General features: G+C 38.9%; 1 protein-coding gene across 1 annotated transcript in view; it reads right to left on the bottom strand.

Moving 5' to 3' along the window:
• Positions 1-17,964, bottom strand: part of C4BPA (complement component 4 binding protein alpha) — a 30,126-nt gene extending 12,162 nt beyond the window's left edge. The window contains exons 1-8 of the mRNA XM_045876138.2: positions 17,772-17,964; positions 9,745-9,908; positions 8,602-8,784; positions 7,656-7,755; positions 3,894-3,979; positions 3,531-3,725; positions 1,821-2,003; positions 948-1,148 (exon numbers count right to left, since the gene is read on the bottom strand). Of these exons, the coding sequence (XP_045732094.1) occupies positions 948-1,148; positions 1,821-2,003; positions 3,531-3,725; positions 3,894-3,979; positions 7,656-7,755; positions 8,602-8,784; positions 9,745-9,883 (1,087 nt within the window). The 5' untranslated portion in view covers positions 9,884-9,908; positions 17,772-17,964. The remainder of the gene's footprint in view (positions 1-947; positions 1,149-1,820; positions 2,004-3,530; positions 3,726-3,893; positions 3,980-7,655; positions 7,756-8,601; positions 8,785-9,744; positions 9,909-17,771) is intronic.
• Positions 17,965-21,339: the final 3,375 nt, after the last annotated feature.

Genomic DNA, 21,339 nt, shown 5'->3' with positions numbered 1-21,339 from the left:
TCATCATTGTTAAATATATTTTAATTTGGTAATTTTGTTAAAACTTTTCATTTTATTGCCCCCAAATGAGTCTAAATAACTGTAATTAAACTTGAAGTCCTAATGTGAAATGAATGATCTTCCAATTGGTAGATCTAAACTACCATTTTTCATTCCTTGTTCATTTTACACATTTTTCCAGTTCCAATGTGTAGAATAAAGTTCCCTATATCCTGGGCCTCTGTGTCTTCACCTCTAAAATGGCAAGATTCTGATGTGCACAAGGAAACATTTTCTCTCTCTGTTGTCAATTCCACTGAAGCCCATAAAACTGCATCTGCTTGTCTCTCAGCTCCTCACGTTCTCTCAAAGAGAAAAGACATCTTGAGATTGCAGAAAGTCTCCTTTTTATCCCTCTGAGGCCAGAGTACTGGGTCAGGGGTCAGGGTCTGTCTTCTAGGGGCAGGTCACAAGACCCAGCTCCTGCAGCCCGCAGTCCCTTGGCTCAAAGACATGAGACACAAGTCACTTTGCAGCTGGTTGAGTTCATGACTGTTTCACAGACTTTCCTTCTACTAAGCACCCCAAAGTCGACACTGGGGAGGAAAGGGCTGTGACAGAGGTCTGACTCTGGTAAATGTTGAGCCGTATTCTCCATGCTACTTTCACCAGTGATGAGGCTAATACTCAATCTGACTAAGGCTTCACTTCTGTGTCCCTTCTGTGTCCACGTCTCATTTGATTTTGAAATGGGATAAGGAAAGTTATAGTTATAGTCATAGTTTCTCAGTTCCTCCAAGATTTCCATGATTCCTTCTGACAACAATACTTAACTCCTCTGTTGAATTATTATAATCCTAAATTTATCTTGAAAGATAAAACTGCATTCATTTTAAGAAAAAAAAAAAAAAAGCCTAGCACATGCTGGGCATCTAATCTACAAAAAGATTTAAAAAACAGAGACTCACCCTTACATCCTATGTGTGGGGTCCAAGTCAGATTTCTCTGACAAGTCACAGTGGTAGACCCATCCAAAGCAGGTTCATAACCAGTATAACACCTGTATCTCAACACAGTTCCAATATTATATATTCGCTCTTTTGTCGGCACGTGGTTGTTGTATCTTTCCCAGTAGGCATTTGGGATGCTTGGTAAGTCAGTACAACTATCTGCTCATAAAGGGAGAACAAGAGGAAAAGACACTGGTACTAGGGATGCAACAGTGATCATCAACAAGCCTGTCCTATCAGAGGATGCCATGCATCAGCCAGGAATGGTCTTGCCATGGCTGATGCATCAGCCACATCAGAAAACAAACTAGCACCAAGTTCTCAATATTATTATGAACATAATTTTTCATGATCCACATGAGTTTATAGTTTTAGAGTGTCAGAATCATAGTTAGTCTGTATAATATTTTTGTGGAAGTTGGAAAAAGGCATTCCTGCCCCTACAGGACACTTTACTATTTATCTTTCAAGTCAATTATCATAACGTAATGATTTTGTTAGAACAAAACAAGTTTCCTACTAACTGCAAGAAAATTGTTGAAATAAATACACTAATCCACAATGTCTACAATGTTAATGTCTCCCTTTAGGGTTGAAGTGTTCACGACCTGCACAACTGTATATGGCAACCTTTTGTGATTATATAAGACCTTGCCTAGTGTACTGTAATCTTTTTTTTTCCAACAACTAGAAAAAATAAAGACAATTATTGATCTAAATTTAAATTTTTACTGCAGTTCAAGTGGGTTTAGGCATACAAATATGCCCCCACCAACATTTCTGGGTAATTTAGATGCCAAACATTGAACTTCCTTCATGGTCCATACTTACTGAGCTCACAGATGGGAGGAGGAGGATCCCAGTCATTATTTTCTCCACAATGGATTAAACTGCTTCCTTTGAGAATAAAACCTTCCTCGCAGTCAAATACCATGGAGTTTTTGTAAGTATAGATGGTTCTAAATCCAGAGATTACGTTTCCATTTTTAACCTCTGGTTTTGGACAGATGATTTCTAAAGAATCACAAGAAAAGACAAGTGAGTTGTAAAAGAGAAATGGCAATGAGGATATTACTTGCTATTGCTAATCCAGTTTCAACTATGACACAAAAGCCTGATACAGTGTACATCAAGCAGATGCAAGGAAAACATTTTAAAGTGAATATAATTTCAACTTTAAAAAGCCTCAGTAAGAGGAGGTCCCATCCTATCGGTTCTGTTATGATATAACTGTGAATAACTCCACCTTACTCAAGAAAAACCAGCCATCTATAACTCAAGCAAAACCAGCCATCTATAACACATCCCTCAATGGCTCCATAATCCTCCCCTGACGGTGGCCTACTTTTCTGCATGATTTCGGTACGGGTCAGTGGCCAACGGTAATGATACGGTGGTCATGAGGAAGAGGCAGCCAGGCATCAGAGATCTGTGCTCTCACAAAGAACAAACTGCCCCCACCACCCCAACCCCACAGAGTCAGTCATCCTGCCCCCATGTCAGTCCTGCCACCTTGATGACTCATGGCTATGGCTGAAGCTACCTTTGCCACTTGGCTGGATGGTTGCAACAGGTGCCTATGGGTTGAGTTTTGTCCCACTTGCTTTGTTGTCCCTTCTGGAGCCAGACTTGTCTTTCTGAAATGCAACACTTTTACTTCCCTGGTTAAAGCCTTTCAGTGTTTCCCTTTCACCTTCGCTCCGAACTCCTCAGAGGGACACATGAGGCCCTTTGTAATCTGGCTCTGCTGACTTTCTGTCCTCAGTCTCTGCCATTTCCACCTCTTGCTGTCTGGACTCCTGGCATTTTGAATTGCTTGTGGGATTATGCTTTTTCATCCCCGGATTTGACTGTGTTCTGTGGTGAGTCAGAAAACTAAGTGATACGGTGTAGGCACTTAGTCACAAAGGAAGGTCCCTCAGATTAGCCAACTAACAATACACAGTAGATTTTCTGATTTTGGGGGGTTTTTTTGCTCGGTCCTGTAGGCGTTTGGGGTGAACATTGTAAGTGCTAACCAATATTTCCACTTGTCCTCCCTGAACAGACAAAAGGCAATATTCCTCAGTTCCCTCAAGGTAGGGTCTCCACATTACTAGTTTGGGACAAAAGGCTGTAAAGCAACATGTGGTCACTTCAGACTGAAGCTCTTTTCGAAAGCCAGGGCATAATTTGCTTTTCTCTCTTCACCTACTGAACAGATTTTGAAAGGACATTTGGATGTAGAAGTATCACAAGATCAAAGCAACCCAGATTGCTAGGCTTATTGCTAAATGTACACCTAGACTACAGCTGACCTAGAGTCCCCTGAACTTGCAGCAGACTCTGTATGAATGAAAATCAACTTTTACTTTGCAAAGCCAATGAGATGTCGGTTCTGTTTGTTACTGCACACTGGGCCATTATACATAAATATTGGTTGAGCAAATAAATGCATTGTTGCAGTGGTTGGTCTTGGAATCATTCCCTTTCTGCAACAAATTCACCTACCTTTTTCTTTTAAACAAATCATTCAAACCAAAATTCATCCCTGTGACTTACTTTTACAAGTAGGAGGACTTGGGTTCCAGACACCTATTGTCTTGTTTTCCACTGTGCAAGAAATGGAGGCTTTGCCTATCATTGAGAAGTTGGGGTCACAACTGTAGGTGACAGAAGAGCCATATGTGTAGAAATCTTCGTCTCCACCATTGTGCCTCCCATTGCTGATGTCTGGAGGAGGCTTGCATTTAGCAACTGGGAGCGAGTGAAGAAAAAGAAATAATCAGGGAAGGTACCTTTGCAAATCTAGCATTCATGATGCAAATTCTAATGGAGGGTACAAGAAGCAGCAAAGCTGCACAAGAGTTTTATTTTCTAGCATGGTTTAGGTTTGCAGTCAAGCCAGAAAAAGTCTTTACTTACTTACACATAGTGGGAGAGGATCACTCCAATCAACTCCTTTATCTTGGATCTCACAATTACTAGTGGCTGGGCCAATTAAAATATATCTGAATGAGACAGGATTAAAGAGTTTAATGAAATTCTTCTTACCTTAAATTAAGTTGGATAAAGGGGTCTGAACAAATAAACTGGTTACTCAATAACAAAAATGAAGAAATAATGTTTTCCAGATAACACTTCCCACTGAGCCTTCCATTCAGTAAAACTTCATCACTGCAATGAGATGTGTGTGTTTGTTCATTTGTTCTTTTATTCTGCAATCTATTATTGGGCATCAACTATATGGGGCATGGCATTCATCCAGAGCTCAACCAGGACAATGTAGGGTAAAAGACTCATTTGAGTGTGTTCTGCAATTTTGTCTAGATGACAGTATCATCCAGGTTGCTGGCCCCAAACTCTCAGGCCTCTGATATGCAGCCCCCTTCTGACTTTTGGGTGCTTACCCTCTCCAATACACCATTAACTCCCCCGTTCACGATCCTCATTTTTTATGGCTCTTGACAAGTTCTAAGCTTTCTTTAGTTTGTCCTACTGCCCTCTGTGTATTATGGTAACAGAAAGAAAAAGCATTGTTAGTATGTCTTAAAATGGTACTATCATCAAGGAATAAATGTACACTGTGGTTGAACACTAATGGAAATGTTAGCTTCGGCAATAGAGCCCCTGGGACTTATTTAATACTAGCTCAAAGAAAAATGAATCTTTTAATAGGATAAAAGACAAGGAGAATTAAACATTTCTTTATTTAGAAATTTCTAGGAAATGTAAGTTTCCTAAGCTACCCAGGAAACCAAGGGGAAAATATGGTTTCCAGTTATTCCAGTAGGAACCCTTTAGCATTCCAACAGCACTTCCCTTCTGAATCTTTGTGCTTTCCATCTTAGGAGCCATACGCGATAAGGGATAAATAAGGATACATGTGCGGAAATCAAACAAAAGGAAACATTAGAGGAAAATGTTAAACACAGGGGACAAGCAAAGGAGAATCAACACATACTTAGTTGGAGAACCTGAAGAAGGAACACAAAACAGAACAAAATAGCTATTTTAAAATGTATTTCAAATAAGTATTGCAGAAATAAAATAATATTTAATCTACATTTTAAAAGAGCAGCACATAGCAACAAAATGTTGAAGTAAATGGTCTGTATCAAAACAACTGAGAGTAAAATTACTAAAGATTATTTTGAGTTAAAGGCACTTGAAATAGACAAAGGAAGGCATTCTGACTTCTCTTTTCTTCCTGAAAGCAGGAGATAAAACTCTCATGTGAAAGATGCTTTCCCCATAACAGGAGAAAAAGAATAATCTTACCACCAGAGATGGGGAGGTGAAGCCAGGAGAGATCTGTACAAACAGACCTTGTCAAAATAACTCTCATCCTCCTGCAGCCTTGCATAGAGTTTTGTTACTTTTCCACAATGGCTACTTTTTGTTCAACCTAGTCTGTAAACAGAGGTCTAACCACTTTTTAGGTCTGCATTTTCCTGTGAAGGCTCCCATGGACGTCTAAAAATAAAATTTGTATGCTCTTCTCCTGCTAATTTGCCTTATGTCAATTTAATTCTCAAGGCCAGTCAGAGACCCTAAGAGGGTAGAGAAAAGTTTTGGGGAAAGTTCCTTCAAAAATTAAGTTAAATACTAATCCAGTACTGATTTTAAAATATGCCTAACTTTAAACTTAAAAAAAAAAAAAAACAACTTTATATAGAAAAATAAACAAGTAATGTCAGGAAAAATTTTTTTAAAAAAGCAATAAGGCAGGACTACTCATAGAGGTTGTTAAAATATATTATAAAGCCTTGATAGTATGTCACTATGAAATATGTATATGAATATGTAGGCAAAACAATGGCATCGAGTAGAAACATATGCAGATACAAGATACATCTGAGAATTTAATATAGTGTTAAAAAGCACTCTCAAATCAGTAAACTTAAGTATAGAGAATATAAACTTATATACTCTATAAGAGATAAAGCTCTCATGTGAAAGATGCTTTCCCCATAACAGGAGAAAAAGAACAATCTTATCACCAGAGATGGGGAGGTGAAGCCAGGAGAGATCTGTACAAACAGACATCGTCAAAATAACTCTTATCTTCCTGCGGCCTTGCATAGATTTTTGTTACTTTTCCACAATGGCTACTTTTTGTTCAACCTAGTCTATAAACAGAGGCCTACACACACACGATATATACACCCGAACCTATGCATATTAGGATTTAGACCTTGTTTCTTAAAGGAGCTGCAACTTTCCCCCCAAGTATATTATTTTTCTTTTGACTTGGCTATTTTTTCTTCTTAAGGAAAAACTGTTTTAATGCTTCAAATTTATCAAACTCTCTTTTTAAAATGGCTTCTGGATTTTAGGTCTTCATTTAAAAGCCCTTCTCCAATACAAGATTTTAAACTATTTGCCTAGATTTCTTCTGCTACTTTTATGCTTTCATATTTTTTTAATGTTTAAAGCTTTGATCCATTTGGAGGCAATATACAATATACAGTGCAAGATATATATCCTAGGCTGTATTTTCCCACCTGACTTTCCTGTTATTCCAAAAGTCCATCTTTAGTTTACTGATTTGAGAGTGTTTTTTAACACTATATTAAATTCTCATATGTATCTTATATCTGCGTGTGTTTCTACTCAATGCCATTATTTTGCCTACATATTCATATACACATTTCATAGTGACATACTATCAAGGCTTTATAAGATATTTTAATAACCTCTATGAGTAGGTTTGATATATTTAATAACCTCTATAAGTATATGCTATATATTTATATATAGTGTGTATATATATATGAACATATATATGTTCATGTATGTAGGTATTTATCCTAGAAATTAAGAATACAAATTTCAAGGAATCAATTTTAAAAAATAGGCAAAGGATATGCCAAATAGTTCACAAATCAATACAACTATCTCTTGAACACATAAAGATATGCTCAATCTCACTCATAAGAGAAATGTACATTGAAACTATAGTAAAATTTCAATTTTACCTCTTAACTTGGAAAATTTTCAAAAATTTCACAAGTTTTCAAAAGATTGACAACACAGTTGGAAAGTCTATGAAGAGACAGACATTTACATACTCTGCAAAACATGTAACCTCTAAGGAGAGCAATTAGGCAATATCTTTCAAATTTTCAAATAGGTATACTCTGACACAGAAATCCCACTCTGGAAATTTACCCTACAGATATAATTACATCTGTACAAAATTATATATGTACAAAGTGATGCATCAGAGCACTGTTCAGAATAGCAAAACATTGGAAATATCTATGGATACATCAAAGAGATTGTTAATCCATGATACATCACACAATCACATTCTATGAAGTTGTAAAGACAAATCAATGAGGAACTTCTATGCACAAACGTGGAACTATGTTCTGTATATATTGATGAGTAAAAAATAAAGCAAGATTCAAAGCTACATTTGTTATTGGAAAGGTGTAAAATAAAAATATATACTAATTTTTAGCTTGTATTTGTAAAGTGAACACTAGAAAGATACCTAAGAAACCAATAAATGTGGATCCCTGTTTAAGGACACACACAAAGAAGTGAGGTGGATGGCAAGAAGGTAGAAGTGAGAATTCTCAGTGCATATTGTTTTACATCATTTTTACTTTTGAAATATATCAGCTATTTATTAAAAATTAATTTAAAAGAATTGTTTCTAGATTGCTTCACACTCACCCTTCTGAACAAACGAATTCTATGTGTGATCCAAAGAAATGATCTGTCTTAGCTATCACTCTCCCATTTTCTAATTCTCCTGGGTTTCTGCATCGTTTCTCTGACAGAAAAATTAAAAAGATAATTAGTGATTCCAACTACTCACAGATAAGGCATTAGAAGACTGATTGATTCGCTTTGACCTATGCTTCCAGAAAGATCCAGAGGTTGAGATCCAAACATATTTCTGATCCTGACTCACTAAATTTTTACTTTGGAGGATAAATGAATACAAAATTTGATCTCATAATTTTCTGGTACATTTCACCAACAGAGAAAAATACTCAGTTAAATCACTATGGTCATGGAGTCTGTAGTCCAGGATAGTTATTGATCAGGGAGCTATGCTCCATTCTAGCTCTGTGGCACGTACTTTGTATGCAGGCCACTCAAAAATGCATGTCCTTGGTCACAAAAGGGACAACAGAAAGTATAGATACCCTCACTATTGGAAGAACATCACAGAACTTATTCTCAACTATAAGTGAATCACAGAATCTTCCTCCAAACACAGCAGATATTTTGGTTGAGGTTTCTTTGGAAACTGCATTATCTCTCTCTAGCCACATAATACTTTATAACTTTGTAAAGAATGAATCTGGTTTTCAAAATATTAAAATTGAATTTGTAGTTCACTTAGGAAAGAAGTGTTTACTGAATTACAGGGTAAAGGATAAGCTTATTTTTTACTACAACCAGGTAGTTCCTAATTTCTGTTTTATTTGTTTTTTTTTGTTTATGCTTTTCAAAAAGTAGCACACGTATGTACATTGAAATTGGTGACTTGGCAACTGGATGGTTTCTTAGTGACCAAAGATTCTCATTTGTACTCAGAAAACTTAATTCCTGAGACAAATTTGCAAAGAAGGGAAAAGCATAAATAAGAAAAATAAATGTTCATACTTACTGACACAGAATTCATTGTATCTCCATGTGTTACGTTGACAGGTAACAAACGGACTTAAAAAATTAACCTTACTGTAGCCAGGACGGCATGTGTATTTCAGGACAGTTCCACTGTTGAAGTATGTCCCATTCAACTCAGTTGTTAAAGAAGCAAAGTATAAATTCGGTGGGGGACCACAACTTCCTGGACACCAAAATGACAAAGAGCGCCAGAAGTTATAGCCTGAAACACAGCATCTTAATGTTTCAGTAGTATGATTTTTAGATCAAGGACCATTCCTTTCTCCTCTAATCAAGAAAAATAATAACTCTTATTGTCCCCATTGTTCAACGAATCCAATGAGTGATCAGTGATACACATCTGCTGATAAATGATAAAAGGCAGAAATTTTTCATCCCCTTTCTACTGTTTATGAGATAATTCATCTGAAGGATGGCAGATGTGATTTTATTCACCTATCAGATTCCTCATATCTGCTGACTCAGAGATATCTGAGCAAAGCCAGCAGTTCCTACAATTTTCCTCAACAGAAACATAGTATTTCATCAATAAAACCATATGTAAGATTGCCTGTCTCCGGAAAGGGAACCCGGGTGGCTGGGAGATGGATAAGAACCACATTCTTAATTTGCACCTTTTTGCACATGTTGGATTTTGAATGATGCAAAGGAAGAAGCATGGAGTGCTTGAAACATAAAAATGTTAATCCTGCTCTCTTTGCAAGAATTAAATAGGGGACCAATTTACCTTTCAGTAGCCCTAAGAGAAGACTATACTTATTTCTCCTCTCTATTCTGGATAGACCCAGATGCAGTGAAAATTGTTCAGTCGGGCGGATAGATCACACTGACTTGTTTCAAGTCATGTTTGGGAGACAAATTGTTTTGGAAAATTCCTGGAGGAGAAATGCTAGGGGAATGTGCCCAGAAAACTGCCTCTTCTATGGATAAAACAAACTCCCCCTAAATCCCAAATAATTCCAAATCCCCTTTAACTCCAAATTCCAAATTCCTGGTCAAATCAACCCTTGTTGTGGCAGGTGGCTTTCTGCTAGAAGCTGAATCATCTGTTAGTGTTAAGAGCGAATGAGTGGATGATCTTGAATGTTTGTCGCCAATCTGAACTTATCTCTCTAGTACTCACCAAGAACAGGAGCCATGAGAGCAGCGACCAAGGTCATTCGGAACAGAGTTGGATCAGAGACTCTCCATAGCCTAGAGAAGAGCTGGGCTGCCATTTTTTCTTTTCTATGAAGTATCCCATTTGGAGCTCTGGGGTTCATGACCTGATGATTCTCCCAGATTTTTCTGCCAAAAGACCTCAATTTAATAAGCAGTCATTGAATTCCTAGTTGTCATAAAGCACTAGGATAAATACTACGGGGTCCACATCTTCAAGGAAATTATGCCCTACAGTAGTAAAGCACATGCACTCAAATGTTACATGACACAGGGAGTGTTAGCCTCTCCTCAGAGGAGAGATGGGAAGGTGGTTGCTTATAGAAGTGTCCAAATGGGATATAAGGGTCAAGTTTAGGAATTTATAGATTCTACTCTTTAGGGAATAAAGAATCATTATTTTTCATTTTGGATTTTGTTTCCCCTTTGTTTACTTTTAAGCTAAGGAGTGATTCATTATTGTGTTTTTATTTTTTTTATTTATTCATTTATTCATTTATTTATTTGTTATGTTCTGTTAGCCAACCTATAGTACATCATTAGTTTTTGATGCACTGCTCAACGATTCATTAGTTGCATATAACACCCAGTGCTTGTGCTTTTAAAAGATCACTGTGGCAGATGTGTACATGATAGACTGAAGTGAACAAAGAGAGGAAACAGGAAGGTTGAGGAAGAAGACCATTGTACCTGGCCAAGTGAGCCACAGAAATGGTCAGACCAAGGAAATGGCAGAGGAGTTGGAGAAGAGGGAACAAATGTAAGACAAAATAATATTAAAAGGTAGGAAAATGATGAGATAGAGAAAAGGAGTCAGATCTGTGTAGTATTGTGAGTTCCTCATGACAACTGTCGACAGAGGCAATGAACCATCGAGTCATTTGCAGTTTTAAAAGAATGGTTTATGGAGAGATATGTATGTCTGTATGTATAGACATACAGCTATACAAAGAAAAAGAAAAATATATGTGACTAATTGTACTTTCATATTTGATCTATTTGAAGACTTCTTTAAAGAAAAATCATGAAAGACACTTTTCTCTTCACCACCACTCCTGTTCCTTTTGGGAAAAACAATACATCTTAAATCTTAAATTTACATTAGAAATATTCCTTGTCCTCAAGGAATATATGAAGTTAACTCCCAAAGAAATACTGAATTTCATGATGATTTTATTCTGATACCTGTTAGATCCAGATGATTCTATATGCCCCAGATGTTCATAACTCATACTATGCACGTATCTGTTGAGTGCCCTCAATGTTTCCCTCAAAGATGTTTCTGTCCCACTTTACAGGAAGAGACAAGTTTATAATGACGCTTCACACTACGTGGAGAGACTAACTTCCTAACTGAGTAATGACTCATTTGATCTTATCTTTCCAAAATTCAGTTCTGATGAAGCCATTCTTCCACTTGCCATCAGTCGTGGGCCATCCCACCTGACAGACATCCTGGCACCTGAGCTCTGGACACAGCCACTAGGACAATTCTGCCAAAAAGTAAATTCAGTGTGATGATCCACTTACCAAATGTATTCGCTTACTAAAATATGTTTACAGAATTTGTACTGAATATATTGAGGTGGTCTAAAGAGGTGTGAAGGAGCCAGGACCAGCATTTGGGGCCCTTACACACCCCTTTTCTTTTTTGTTTGCCTGTCCCTCCACTCCAGATCTGTTCCTCTTGCCCTAACAATCTGGATGAGATAGGAGACAGGTGGGGGTAAGTTTCATTCCACGTAGTGAAAACCAGTCCACTAAATCATCCATGAAATTTGCAAAATATGAAGTTTCTCCTATCCAATGAAAACTGTTATGAACTGTAAAAACTATAGAAATGAGTTTCTTTAATTTTTGATGAGTTTATAGATTTGGTTGAATTTCAGTGAAATTGAAGAAAGGGGTTTAAAAATACCAATATGCATTTAAAAATTTTGAAAAAAATAAGCTGGAAATTGTTTTTAATTTTTAAGAAATAAAATAAAATAAAATAAAATACCAATACATTGGCAAATAGAATTTGACTATAAAAACTCAAGAAGCTGACAGTATAAAGTGCAAATTCCCCACATGAATTGTTGCAGTTATTATGTTCACAATGAAAATATATACATTGGATATACTCCGGAAAATATTCCTGAGTATATTTATAAAAACAGAGCCATAAGATTAAATCCTTACTTTTAAGAAATTGAACAGAAATACTTAAAATGCTGTTACAAAGAATGCATTCATTAGCTGTGTTCAACAAGAAGATATTTATAATCATTGAGTATATTCAAAATGAATATTTAAAATGCTGTTCAGTAAATTGATCATTTGACAAACTTAGCAAATAGATTTCAGCAAACTGATGCTTCAGGAAAGAAGCTTTTCCGTCATTTGGTCTGAGCCCCCTTGCTTTGATTGACCTGGACAATCTGGATCCCTGACAGCCCCAGACATTTTCCTATAATGTACCCCTGCCCATATCACTTGCCTTCTTGTCCTTCTTCCTTCTTTGATTCCTACTCATTCTGCCAGTCCTTTCTCCAATGTCCCCTCTTTGCCTCCAGGCCAGTCTCCATATTCTAATTACAACTCGGTGTTTATAATTTTGATTCAGATGTGGCTTATAACTGGCATCTGAAGTCTGTCTTCAACACTAGACCACAAGGTCCTTGAAGTCAGAGGTGGGTTCTTACTTGCCTCTGCTCCACCTGGTACCAAGCACTGCACTTCACACAGTTAAAGCACTCAATAAATGTTTGTACAAGTTACATTCAAAAGTACCTAGTGATAAAATGTTTTGAAGAGGAATAACACTGCTCCACATCCTTATCTACTCTTAGAGTGTTTCTTTTGTCAAGGTCAGATTTTAATTGATTTTATTTTTTTTTAAGATTTTATTTATTTATTTAATTGATAGAGAGAGAGAGAGAGAGAGACAGCATGAGAGGGAACACAAGCAGGGTGAGTGGGAGAGGGAGAAGCAGGTTTTCGGCCGAGCAGGGAGCCTGATGCGGGGCTCGATCCCAGAACCCTGGGATCATGACCTGAGCTGAAGGCAGTCGCTTAACCAACTGAGCCACCCAGGCGCCCCAGATTTTAATTGATTTTAAAATTCTTGATGAGAACAGAGCCTAGTGATTTTACCCTAGGCTCTTCCCCATCCTTAATCTGAAGTCATCATATCCTCAACCATTCAACAGAGGACAGTGAGGAGGGAAGGAATCAACAAAACTAGTCTCCTCCCTCCACAGATTAGGACAGGAGATAAAAGGCAGCCATACATACAGACCCTACACTGGGCTGAGGAATTCCCATCACTCAGCCTCACGCTGAGGCCACAGACACAGTGCTGGGGAACACAGGAGGACAGTATGTAGCCAGACCCTGGGGCATGGGCTCTGGAGTCAGATCCAGGCTATGTGGATTGAATCCTGGCTCCACCAGATGGAAACTGTGTGTCCCCGGGCAGGATACTCCACTCCTCTAAGCTTCAATTTCCTCTTTTATAAAGTAGGAATGATAACTACACACATCTCTCAGAATTGCTGAGAGGTAGCTTGGCTTGGCACACAGCCGGCACACAGAAAACATTTGAAAGAAATGTCAGAGAAGAAAGTGATGGGATTGGGGTTGGCATGTGACCTTGGTAGGACCAGAACTCTTGGAGTCAAAACATCATCATAATAATGATGTGTAATTGGGGTTGGGGTACCGGGGTGGCTCAGTGACTCTTGATTTTGGCTCAGGTCATGATCTCGGGGTCCTGGGATCAAGCCCCAAGTTGGGCTCCATGCTCAGTGCAAAGTCTGCTTGTCCCTCTCCCTCTGCTCCTCCCCCAGCTCTCCCTCTCTCTCTCTCTCTCATAAATAAAAATAAGATTTAAAATAGTGATGTATAATTACAATGGCATTTGGCTGCATCACCAGGGTACTTCAATTAAACCCCAGTGCAGAGGAGAGCCCACTGGATTTGGGTCAGAATCCATTGGTTGGGTTTTCACTCTGGCCTTTGGTGATGGTGAAACCCAATGCCATACCCAGAACAGAGACTCTGGTGCCCACAGGGGACTGTCCTGGGCTTTCTTCTTCCCCTAGTTTTCACTGTCTTCCAGAGAGCCATTCACCTACTCCCATGACTTTGACCATCACCCATGAATCGCTCACAGATCTCTGGGCAGAACTCACAGAACTGTCTCCTGTACAGTGTGTAAAAACTTACATGCTTCATGAGCTCAGTTGTTAATAAAAATCTTATTCTGCCCTATTCAGTCCCATACATAAATTTTGAGTCTTTGACCTACCTCTTTTGCTCTTGTCACTAACTAGTGGAATTCCAGTGCTTAGCCTTAAAACTGTGAACATTTCTAAGAAACTATTCTGTCTTCCACTGTAGCTACACAAAAGCAGGTATCTGCATCCTAAAGATGACCTTGCATATGTTATTTCTGGACTTTAGAGATAATTGCTCCGCCACTTGAACAAAACCTTTAACTCTGGAAAAGTTTTCACAAATTATTTTTTGTCCAGGATAACATGTAAATTACATTTCTGTTTTTGAGTGTGATAAATACCTGTGAGTTTTCTTTGCAGATCCAGAAATAAATTATTACACTTTTCACTTGTAATCCTGAAAGTAAACTCAAACTTCTCACTCTGTTGGATTTCTCCCTCTTTTTGAAAATATTTATTTATTTATTTATTTGTTTGTTTGTTTATTTATTTATTTATTTATTTAGAGAGCCACGCAAGCAGGAGGAGGGACGGAGGGAGAGGGAGAAAGAAAATCTCAAGCAGATTCCACTTGGGGATCAATCCCACAACAGTGAGATCATGACCTGAGCCGACATCAAGAGTTGGGTGCTTAACCAGCTAAGCCAACCCTGTTAGATTTTTTTTCTTAAATATCAGCTTTCTTGAGATGTAAGTGACTAAGTTGTAAGATATTTAAAGTGGGTATCATGGTGATTTGACATAGGCACACTTTATGAAAGGACTGTCCCCCCCGCCAACCCATCTTGTTAACGAACACATCCATCAGCTCACATATTTATCCTTTTCTTTTTGGTGAGAACATTTAAGTCCTACTCTCTTAGCAAATTTTAATTATACGAAATGGTGCTATCAAATATAGTCACCGTGTTTTACATTAGATCCTCAGAACTTCTTTATCTTAAAGATGAAAATTTATATCCTTTTACCAAGCTCTTCTTACTTCCCCCATCCCCTGCAACTGATTGTTAGATTTCTTATTTAAGCAAAAATCCTTTTTTTTTTTTCAAGTTTAAGGTATAATTCCCAAGGTTCAGATCAGTTTTCCAGCTGCTTCCTTTGTGTCTCCCACGTACCTTGAATCCAACATATCCCAAATGAAACCCACTATCTTCTCTCCAACACACTTGATCTCTGTGTTTTCTGTCTCAGCTAAGGTGATCATCCCTACCCAGACTCTCAGACTAGAAACATGAGTCATCCTAGCCTCCTCTCTCTTGTCACTTCCCATATTCAGTCTCCAGGTCCTGTCACGTTGGCCATAGCAGCACTAGAATCTGTCACTCTCTCCTACACCCCATTTCCATAGTCCGGGTTTACATTCTCATAATTCCCTTCACCCACCCTAGACCACTGCAAACTCCTCCAAACACTTGTAAGCCAGCTTCTAGCTTGACACTGTCATAGTCCTAAAAAGCAATCTACTTAAAAATTCCGATGGTTCCAGATTTACTAGGTTTTCATACCTCTCCCAACCCTCCTTCTGCTTCTACTCACTTAAAACACTGGGCTTCAACTTCATGAAGGTGCTTACCTTTCCCAAAATACATCCTGGATTTTTAAAAAGATTTTATTTATTTATTTATTTGAGAGAGAGAGAGCAAGAAAGAGAGAGAGTGCACAAGTGGGGGTAGGGGCAGAGGGAGAAGGATAAGCAGACTCCTGGTAGAGCAGGGAGCCCAACACGGGGCTCAATCCCAAGACCCTGGGATCATGACCTGAGCTGAAGGCAGACACTTAACCAACTGAGCAACCCACCCACCCAATCCTAGATTTTTTTAAACACTTGAAAGCATTTGCATATAATATCTCTTATGACAGATGCTCTTACCTCCAACCTCCTCACTTCCTTAATGAAGAATTGCCCAACCCCACTGAGAAATATCAGCCTCTTCTATGCTCCCCTAGTATTTTACTGATACCTTAATCGTCATACCATATGGTATTGTATCTCTTCATTGTCTATTCACTTTTGCCTCCTAAAATAAATTGTGAGTCCCTTGAAGACAAAGAAGATATTTATTCAGCTTCCTAGTGCTGACCTGATATTGTAACTGGCATGTAACAGTTATCCAATAAATGTGAAATAAATAAAACTCAATATAGTTTTATCCTCAGAGTGAGAATGACTAACTGCCTTATTGAGGACCAAATGGAATAACGTCTGTGAAATGCTTTGTAAATGTTAAAGAGATAAATGATACAGTGATCCCACTTCCCTCGCTAGTTCTGAGGCTATATGGTGGCTCAGCGGACCAGGCGGGCATCTGGAGTTCACCATCACTATGCCTTGTGGTCCCTCAGCAGAACCTGCACAGGATTCAGCAGACTACAGAGGATAGGGACGGAGGCTAGGACTTGTGAGTTAAGGAGACCCGAATTTGAGCCCCAGTCATACTATAGTCTAATTCTATGATCTTGAAGAAGCCATGTCAGCTCCTTGGGTCTCAGTTTCTCATCTCTCAAATGATGACAGTAAACTTAGATCATCTTTCCATTCCCTACAAAGTCTAGAATGCTATTAGCTGCCCGCTGAAAAGCTAAGACTTCCCTAGTAAATGCCCTCATATTTCGATGACTTCATCATCTTTTAAATTCCTATAGAGGTGAAACCAACTCAAGAGCTATAGTCAACATGACAGGTCTCTGATCACAAATACTGTTGGCATGTGCAGTGCAGTACAATTTGAGAGGCGCTGGGAAAATTCTCAGCTCCCAAATTTCTCCTTCCATTAGAGACTACTTTTTAAGTCCATGTACTTATTTTGTCTAAACTCCACCCTTTTAAAGCTTGCATACCTTTGGAAAGGGCAATATTCCTATCCAGTCTCAGCTCCTTTCTTGCAGCTGCACACTCAATCACATCGCTTTCAGATTCCAGAAAGAACTTGCTTCCACACTTTCACCTCCTTCCTAAAATCTCTTTATCTATCAGCTTCTTCCTTGTGTGCTCATATTATATTCAAGTGTATCACTACACTTAATTCAAACCTTCCTTGATGCTTCTGCCCAATCTGGATACTCTATTTTTCATTCTCTATGTACTACTGTATTTAGGGACAGAACAGGAGTCAGCTAAGAGTGGTTGAGGAGTTGAAATAAGGACAAGAATAGTACTGTGTCCTGCCCCACCAAGGGAGAAGAAAATTTCCAGAAGGAAGGGTAATCAGCATTGCCAGATTCAGAAAAGTGGGGAAGAGAAAGGAGGTGAGAACAGTTAAGACTTCTAGCTTCAGAAAGTAACTGGAGGTTGACCAACATCCTTCTTATTATTAAATCAAAAGATCTTTGCTGTGAATGGTGGAGAAGATGTGGAGGGGTTAATAAAATCCCAAAGGGCACTGCATCAATTTTTTGAATGTAAACTAGGTCTACATTCTAAACCAGGTCATCTGTGAACCCCTTTGGAAAGTCTGGTTTACCTCCTGCCTCAAATCCCCTGTGTGGAGTGATGGTAAAGAATCAATGAACCAACACACTCAACTTCTAGATACAATAACAAGAGTAACCTTCTACTTTCTTTCTGCTTCAGTTTATTCATGCCCCCATTTATAATACAAAATTGAGGCTCAGAGGGATTAGAAGTACTTTTCAGGTCATACAACCCTCTAATGCAGGACTCCTGAAAAGATTTCTGCTGAAAGTACCCCCAAGTTTTTGTCTCTCTTGCCCTCCTTAAAGGGCCAAACCAGCAGCCTTTTCCCCAAGGTACGCCAAATAATCCACTGACCTGCAGGTAGCTGAGAAAGAAGTGGAAGACTCTATCGTGGTGCCGTGGGTCGTTTCTCAAGGGAAAAAAACTGCCTGGATCTCTAATAGTTTTAGTTCCTCCCCAGATCAGAGTTTACCAGAGTACCCTGAAGCTAGCTAATAATTGCACCACCGAGAAGTCCCTGAATTCCAGCCATGTAATTGGTTGGTCAGGGATGGCTAAGTTCTAATGGATGGGCAGAAACTTTCTACTGGCCCAGTGAATGATTAACAACAGAAATAAAGCACGGGTATTTACCTAATCTCCTTCCTGGGCACGAACCCTCCTTCTTGATAACATGTTGCAATCATTTGTTCTCTCCTCTGCCAACCATTTCCCATAAGTGGAAAGGTAATATGAACTTGATGCCAGATTTGTTTTTTCTTTTTTCCTAAATACAAGACAGACACATAACGATGCAATCCAACTAACCTAGAAAACTTGGATACCGTAGGATTGAGACTACGTCCACCTTGATCCACTTTCCATGATGCTGGGTCCAGCAGGCCTTCCTAGGGCTCAGTGACTGATGACTTTGCCCTGTGCCGGTCTTCATTCCACCCCAAGAAAGTACAATGGTGGGGAGTTTAACAAATTTACTGAATTCCTGCTGTGGGCCCTGTTGCCTGGAACATGTTAAATAACTACCACCACCACCATGACTAGTACATGCTGGACGCCAAATGACTTCCAGAAATTGGTCTATCATTGAGCACTGCTCCGAGAAATGCAACAAAGCCTGGCATGTCTGTGATCACACAGATCTAGGAAGGACCCCAAATCCTGACATTATCTAATTAAGGTATTAATCCTCAGGATCAAGGTTTGTGAGCTGGAAGATTGCTATTAAAGTGCAGTTTTTCCTGAAAACTTCACTTTTTTCTGTCATAAACACCAAAAGTCTCATAAAGGTCTCAGAAAAGAGTAGAGTTGAAGCACAACAGAAGCTTTGGCAGAGATACGGGATTTGAGCTGGGTGTTGAATGAAAAGTGGAAAAATGATTAGATGAAAATGAGAAGGTTATTAGAGGTAAAGATAACACGGGCCAAATTACAAGGAGAGACTGATTTGCCAATTTGACAAGAATGATTGTAGAAAAGGATTCCAGATTGTGCCAAGTCTTGAGAGCTAAGTTGACTCTTCAAAATACCATTTCCTGATCTGTTTGAGTGCTTTTCTTTACTTTCCATAGTGACTGTTCCAAATTTTTCTCTCCAGGCCACGGAATGGGCTTCCTCTCAGCAGGTGGTCTTGCCTCCTACTCTACTAAATAATCATTCTATGGTAGCTTCTATTCATTCTTCAGTAGCTTCTATTCATTCTTCTTTCCTAGTCACTCTTTTTTTAAAAAAAGATTTTATTTATTTGAGAGAGAGAGAGAGAAAGAGAGAGAGCATGAGTGGGGAGAGGGGCAGCGGGAGAGGGAGAAGCAGACTCCCCGCTGAGCAGGACCCTGGGATCATGACCTGAGCCCAAGGCAGAACCTTAACTGACTGAACCACCCAGGCACCCCTCTTCTAGTCACTCTTGCTTCAGAAGAGATCTCTTTGTTTTCTTATTTTCAATGCGTCTTTCATCCTGAAATATTCCCTAATTCTTGCCAAAACCTCAAATTCCATTTTTGTTCTGTCATGAGATGTTTAACTTCTTGGGTTTCCTGCGTTTCCTGCTTATTCTTTCTCATTAATCCCTCCCAGCCCCTCCCATCATCATGGCCTTAAGATCTGGCTTCTTCCCTCCCTTAGGGACAAACCTCTTTCAGGCATGTCCTTATCTCCAAATCCAAAATTTCTTTCTCAGCAGCCCCTAACACTGTTTATCTCCTTTCTGAAACTCCTCTCCTTTGGCTTCCATTACCCTGAACTTTTCTGATTCCCCTCTTTCACGAAATGCTCTTAGTTGTTCTTATCTCTTCTTGTTCTTTCTCATCCCTACATATAGATATGTCTCAGGTTCTTCTTTTCAAAAATTTTTCTCTTCATTATCTTTAAAATTATTGTACCCGCTGTCATGGCTTTAACTATTCCTTATAAGAGGACCACCCCATAACCAGCTCTTTATCTCTGATTCCTCTCCTAACTGCAGACTTAACATTTTTTGTCGCCCATCAGACGTCTTACAATCACCTTATATGCAGCACATCCAAAAGGGAACTTCTCGTTTCCTGCCCAGAAGCTTCACTTTCTGACCCCAACAATAATCCAGAATGCAATTTCAAACTCACTTTTAAACCCTTCCTCTCCCTCATCCTCCAATGTTCAGTGAGTTGCTAAGTTGTTTTTATTTATTTTCCAGTGTCTCTCGTGTCTGATATTCTTTCTCTGTTTCTGCTGCCATCATCCAGTTCAGGTCATCATTGTCTCCTGCATAAGGCAGTAGTGCTTAAGATGGTTTCTTTCTCTCTATTCTTTCCTACTTCTACCCATACTACACATAATGTTGTGAGCAAAATCTGTGTTCAATCCTTACCATTTCTTTTCTTGGAAGTCTTTGATTTCCTCCACTGCCTACCAAATAAAGTTTAAATTCTCTGCCCTTTAAAAGCTTCCATCAACTGGCTTTAATGTATCTGTCCAGCCTTCTTTCTCATCACTTCCCATGCTTTATCCTGGCAAATCCAGGCCATGCGCCATTCCCTAAACATGCTCCATCTTTCCTGCCTCTTTGTACAACACGTTTTTAAAAACTTATTATTAAAAGCTCAATTTAAAACATTAAAGGACTTGGGGCACCTGGGTGGCTGAGTTGGTTAAGCATCTGCCTTCAGCTCAGGTTATGACCCCAGGGTCCTGGGATCGAGCCCCGCGTTGGGCTCCCTGCTTAGCAGGGGAGTCTGCTTCTCCCTCTCCCTCTGCCTCTGCTCATGTGCTCTCTCTTTTTCACTCACCAACTCTCTCAAATAAATAAGTAAAATCTTTTTTAAAAAATTAAAGAACTTTAAGAGGATAAACACCTGGAGTTTCACCATCCTAAGACAACTGTTTTCATCTGTGCCTGTTATTGCCTGGTCCTCCTCTACAAGAAGAAAGGTTTTATAGAAATGCAATCATAAGTTCTTATTATTCTGTATTCTACTTTTACTTAGGATTATATTTTTAAGATTTTCTGTTCATAATTATCACTGTAAGAGGTTGCATTACATTTGATGAGCCATAATTTACTAAAAATATTCCTAAGATTGGACATTTCAAATGTTCACAAGGTCTCCCCAGTATAGACAATATACACAATAATAGAATGAATAGCTTCAAATTAAAAATCATTTTGCTCAAGTTAGATGAACCTGAGGAGTGGATTTACTTGGTTCAAAAGCTTATGGCTCTTTATGATGCTCTTACTACACTTCTCCAAATCTTCCCACTTGCCATGTCCTCTTCCCTAATCTTTGTCTCTCAGTCCTATTCACTTTTAAAGGCCCGATAACTGTGACTCTCCTTAACAATTTCCTGCCTCCTCCTCCCAGACAGAAGGCCCCCTCCTCAAAGCTGAGTTCCCCTAGCACATTGTTCTGTGAAAAGTGTTTATTTCATTTTAACCACCCTGAAT

This window comes from Mirounga angustirostris, unplaced genomic scaffold, assembly GCF_029215605.1.
Source record: "Mirounga angustirostris isolate CCGP_5_RB_7025 unplaced genomic scaffold, mMirAng1.0.hap1 SCAF_6, whole genome shotgun sequence".
Taxonomy (NCBI): domain Eukaryota; kingdom Metazoa; phylum Chordata; class Mammalia; order Carnivora; family Phocidae; genus Mirounga; species Mirounga angustirostris.
This window is presented reverse-complemented; position numbering and strand designations above follow the sequence as displayed.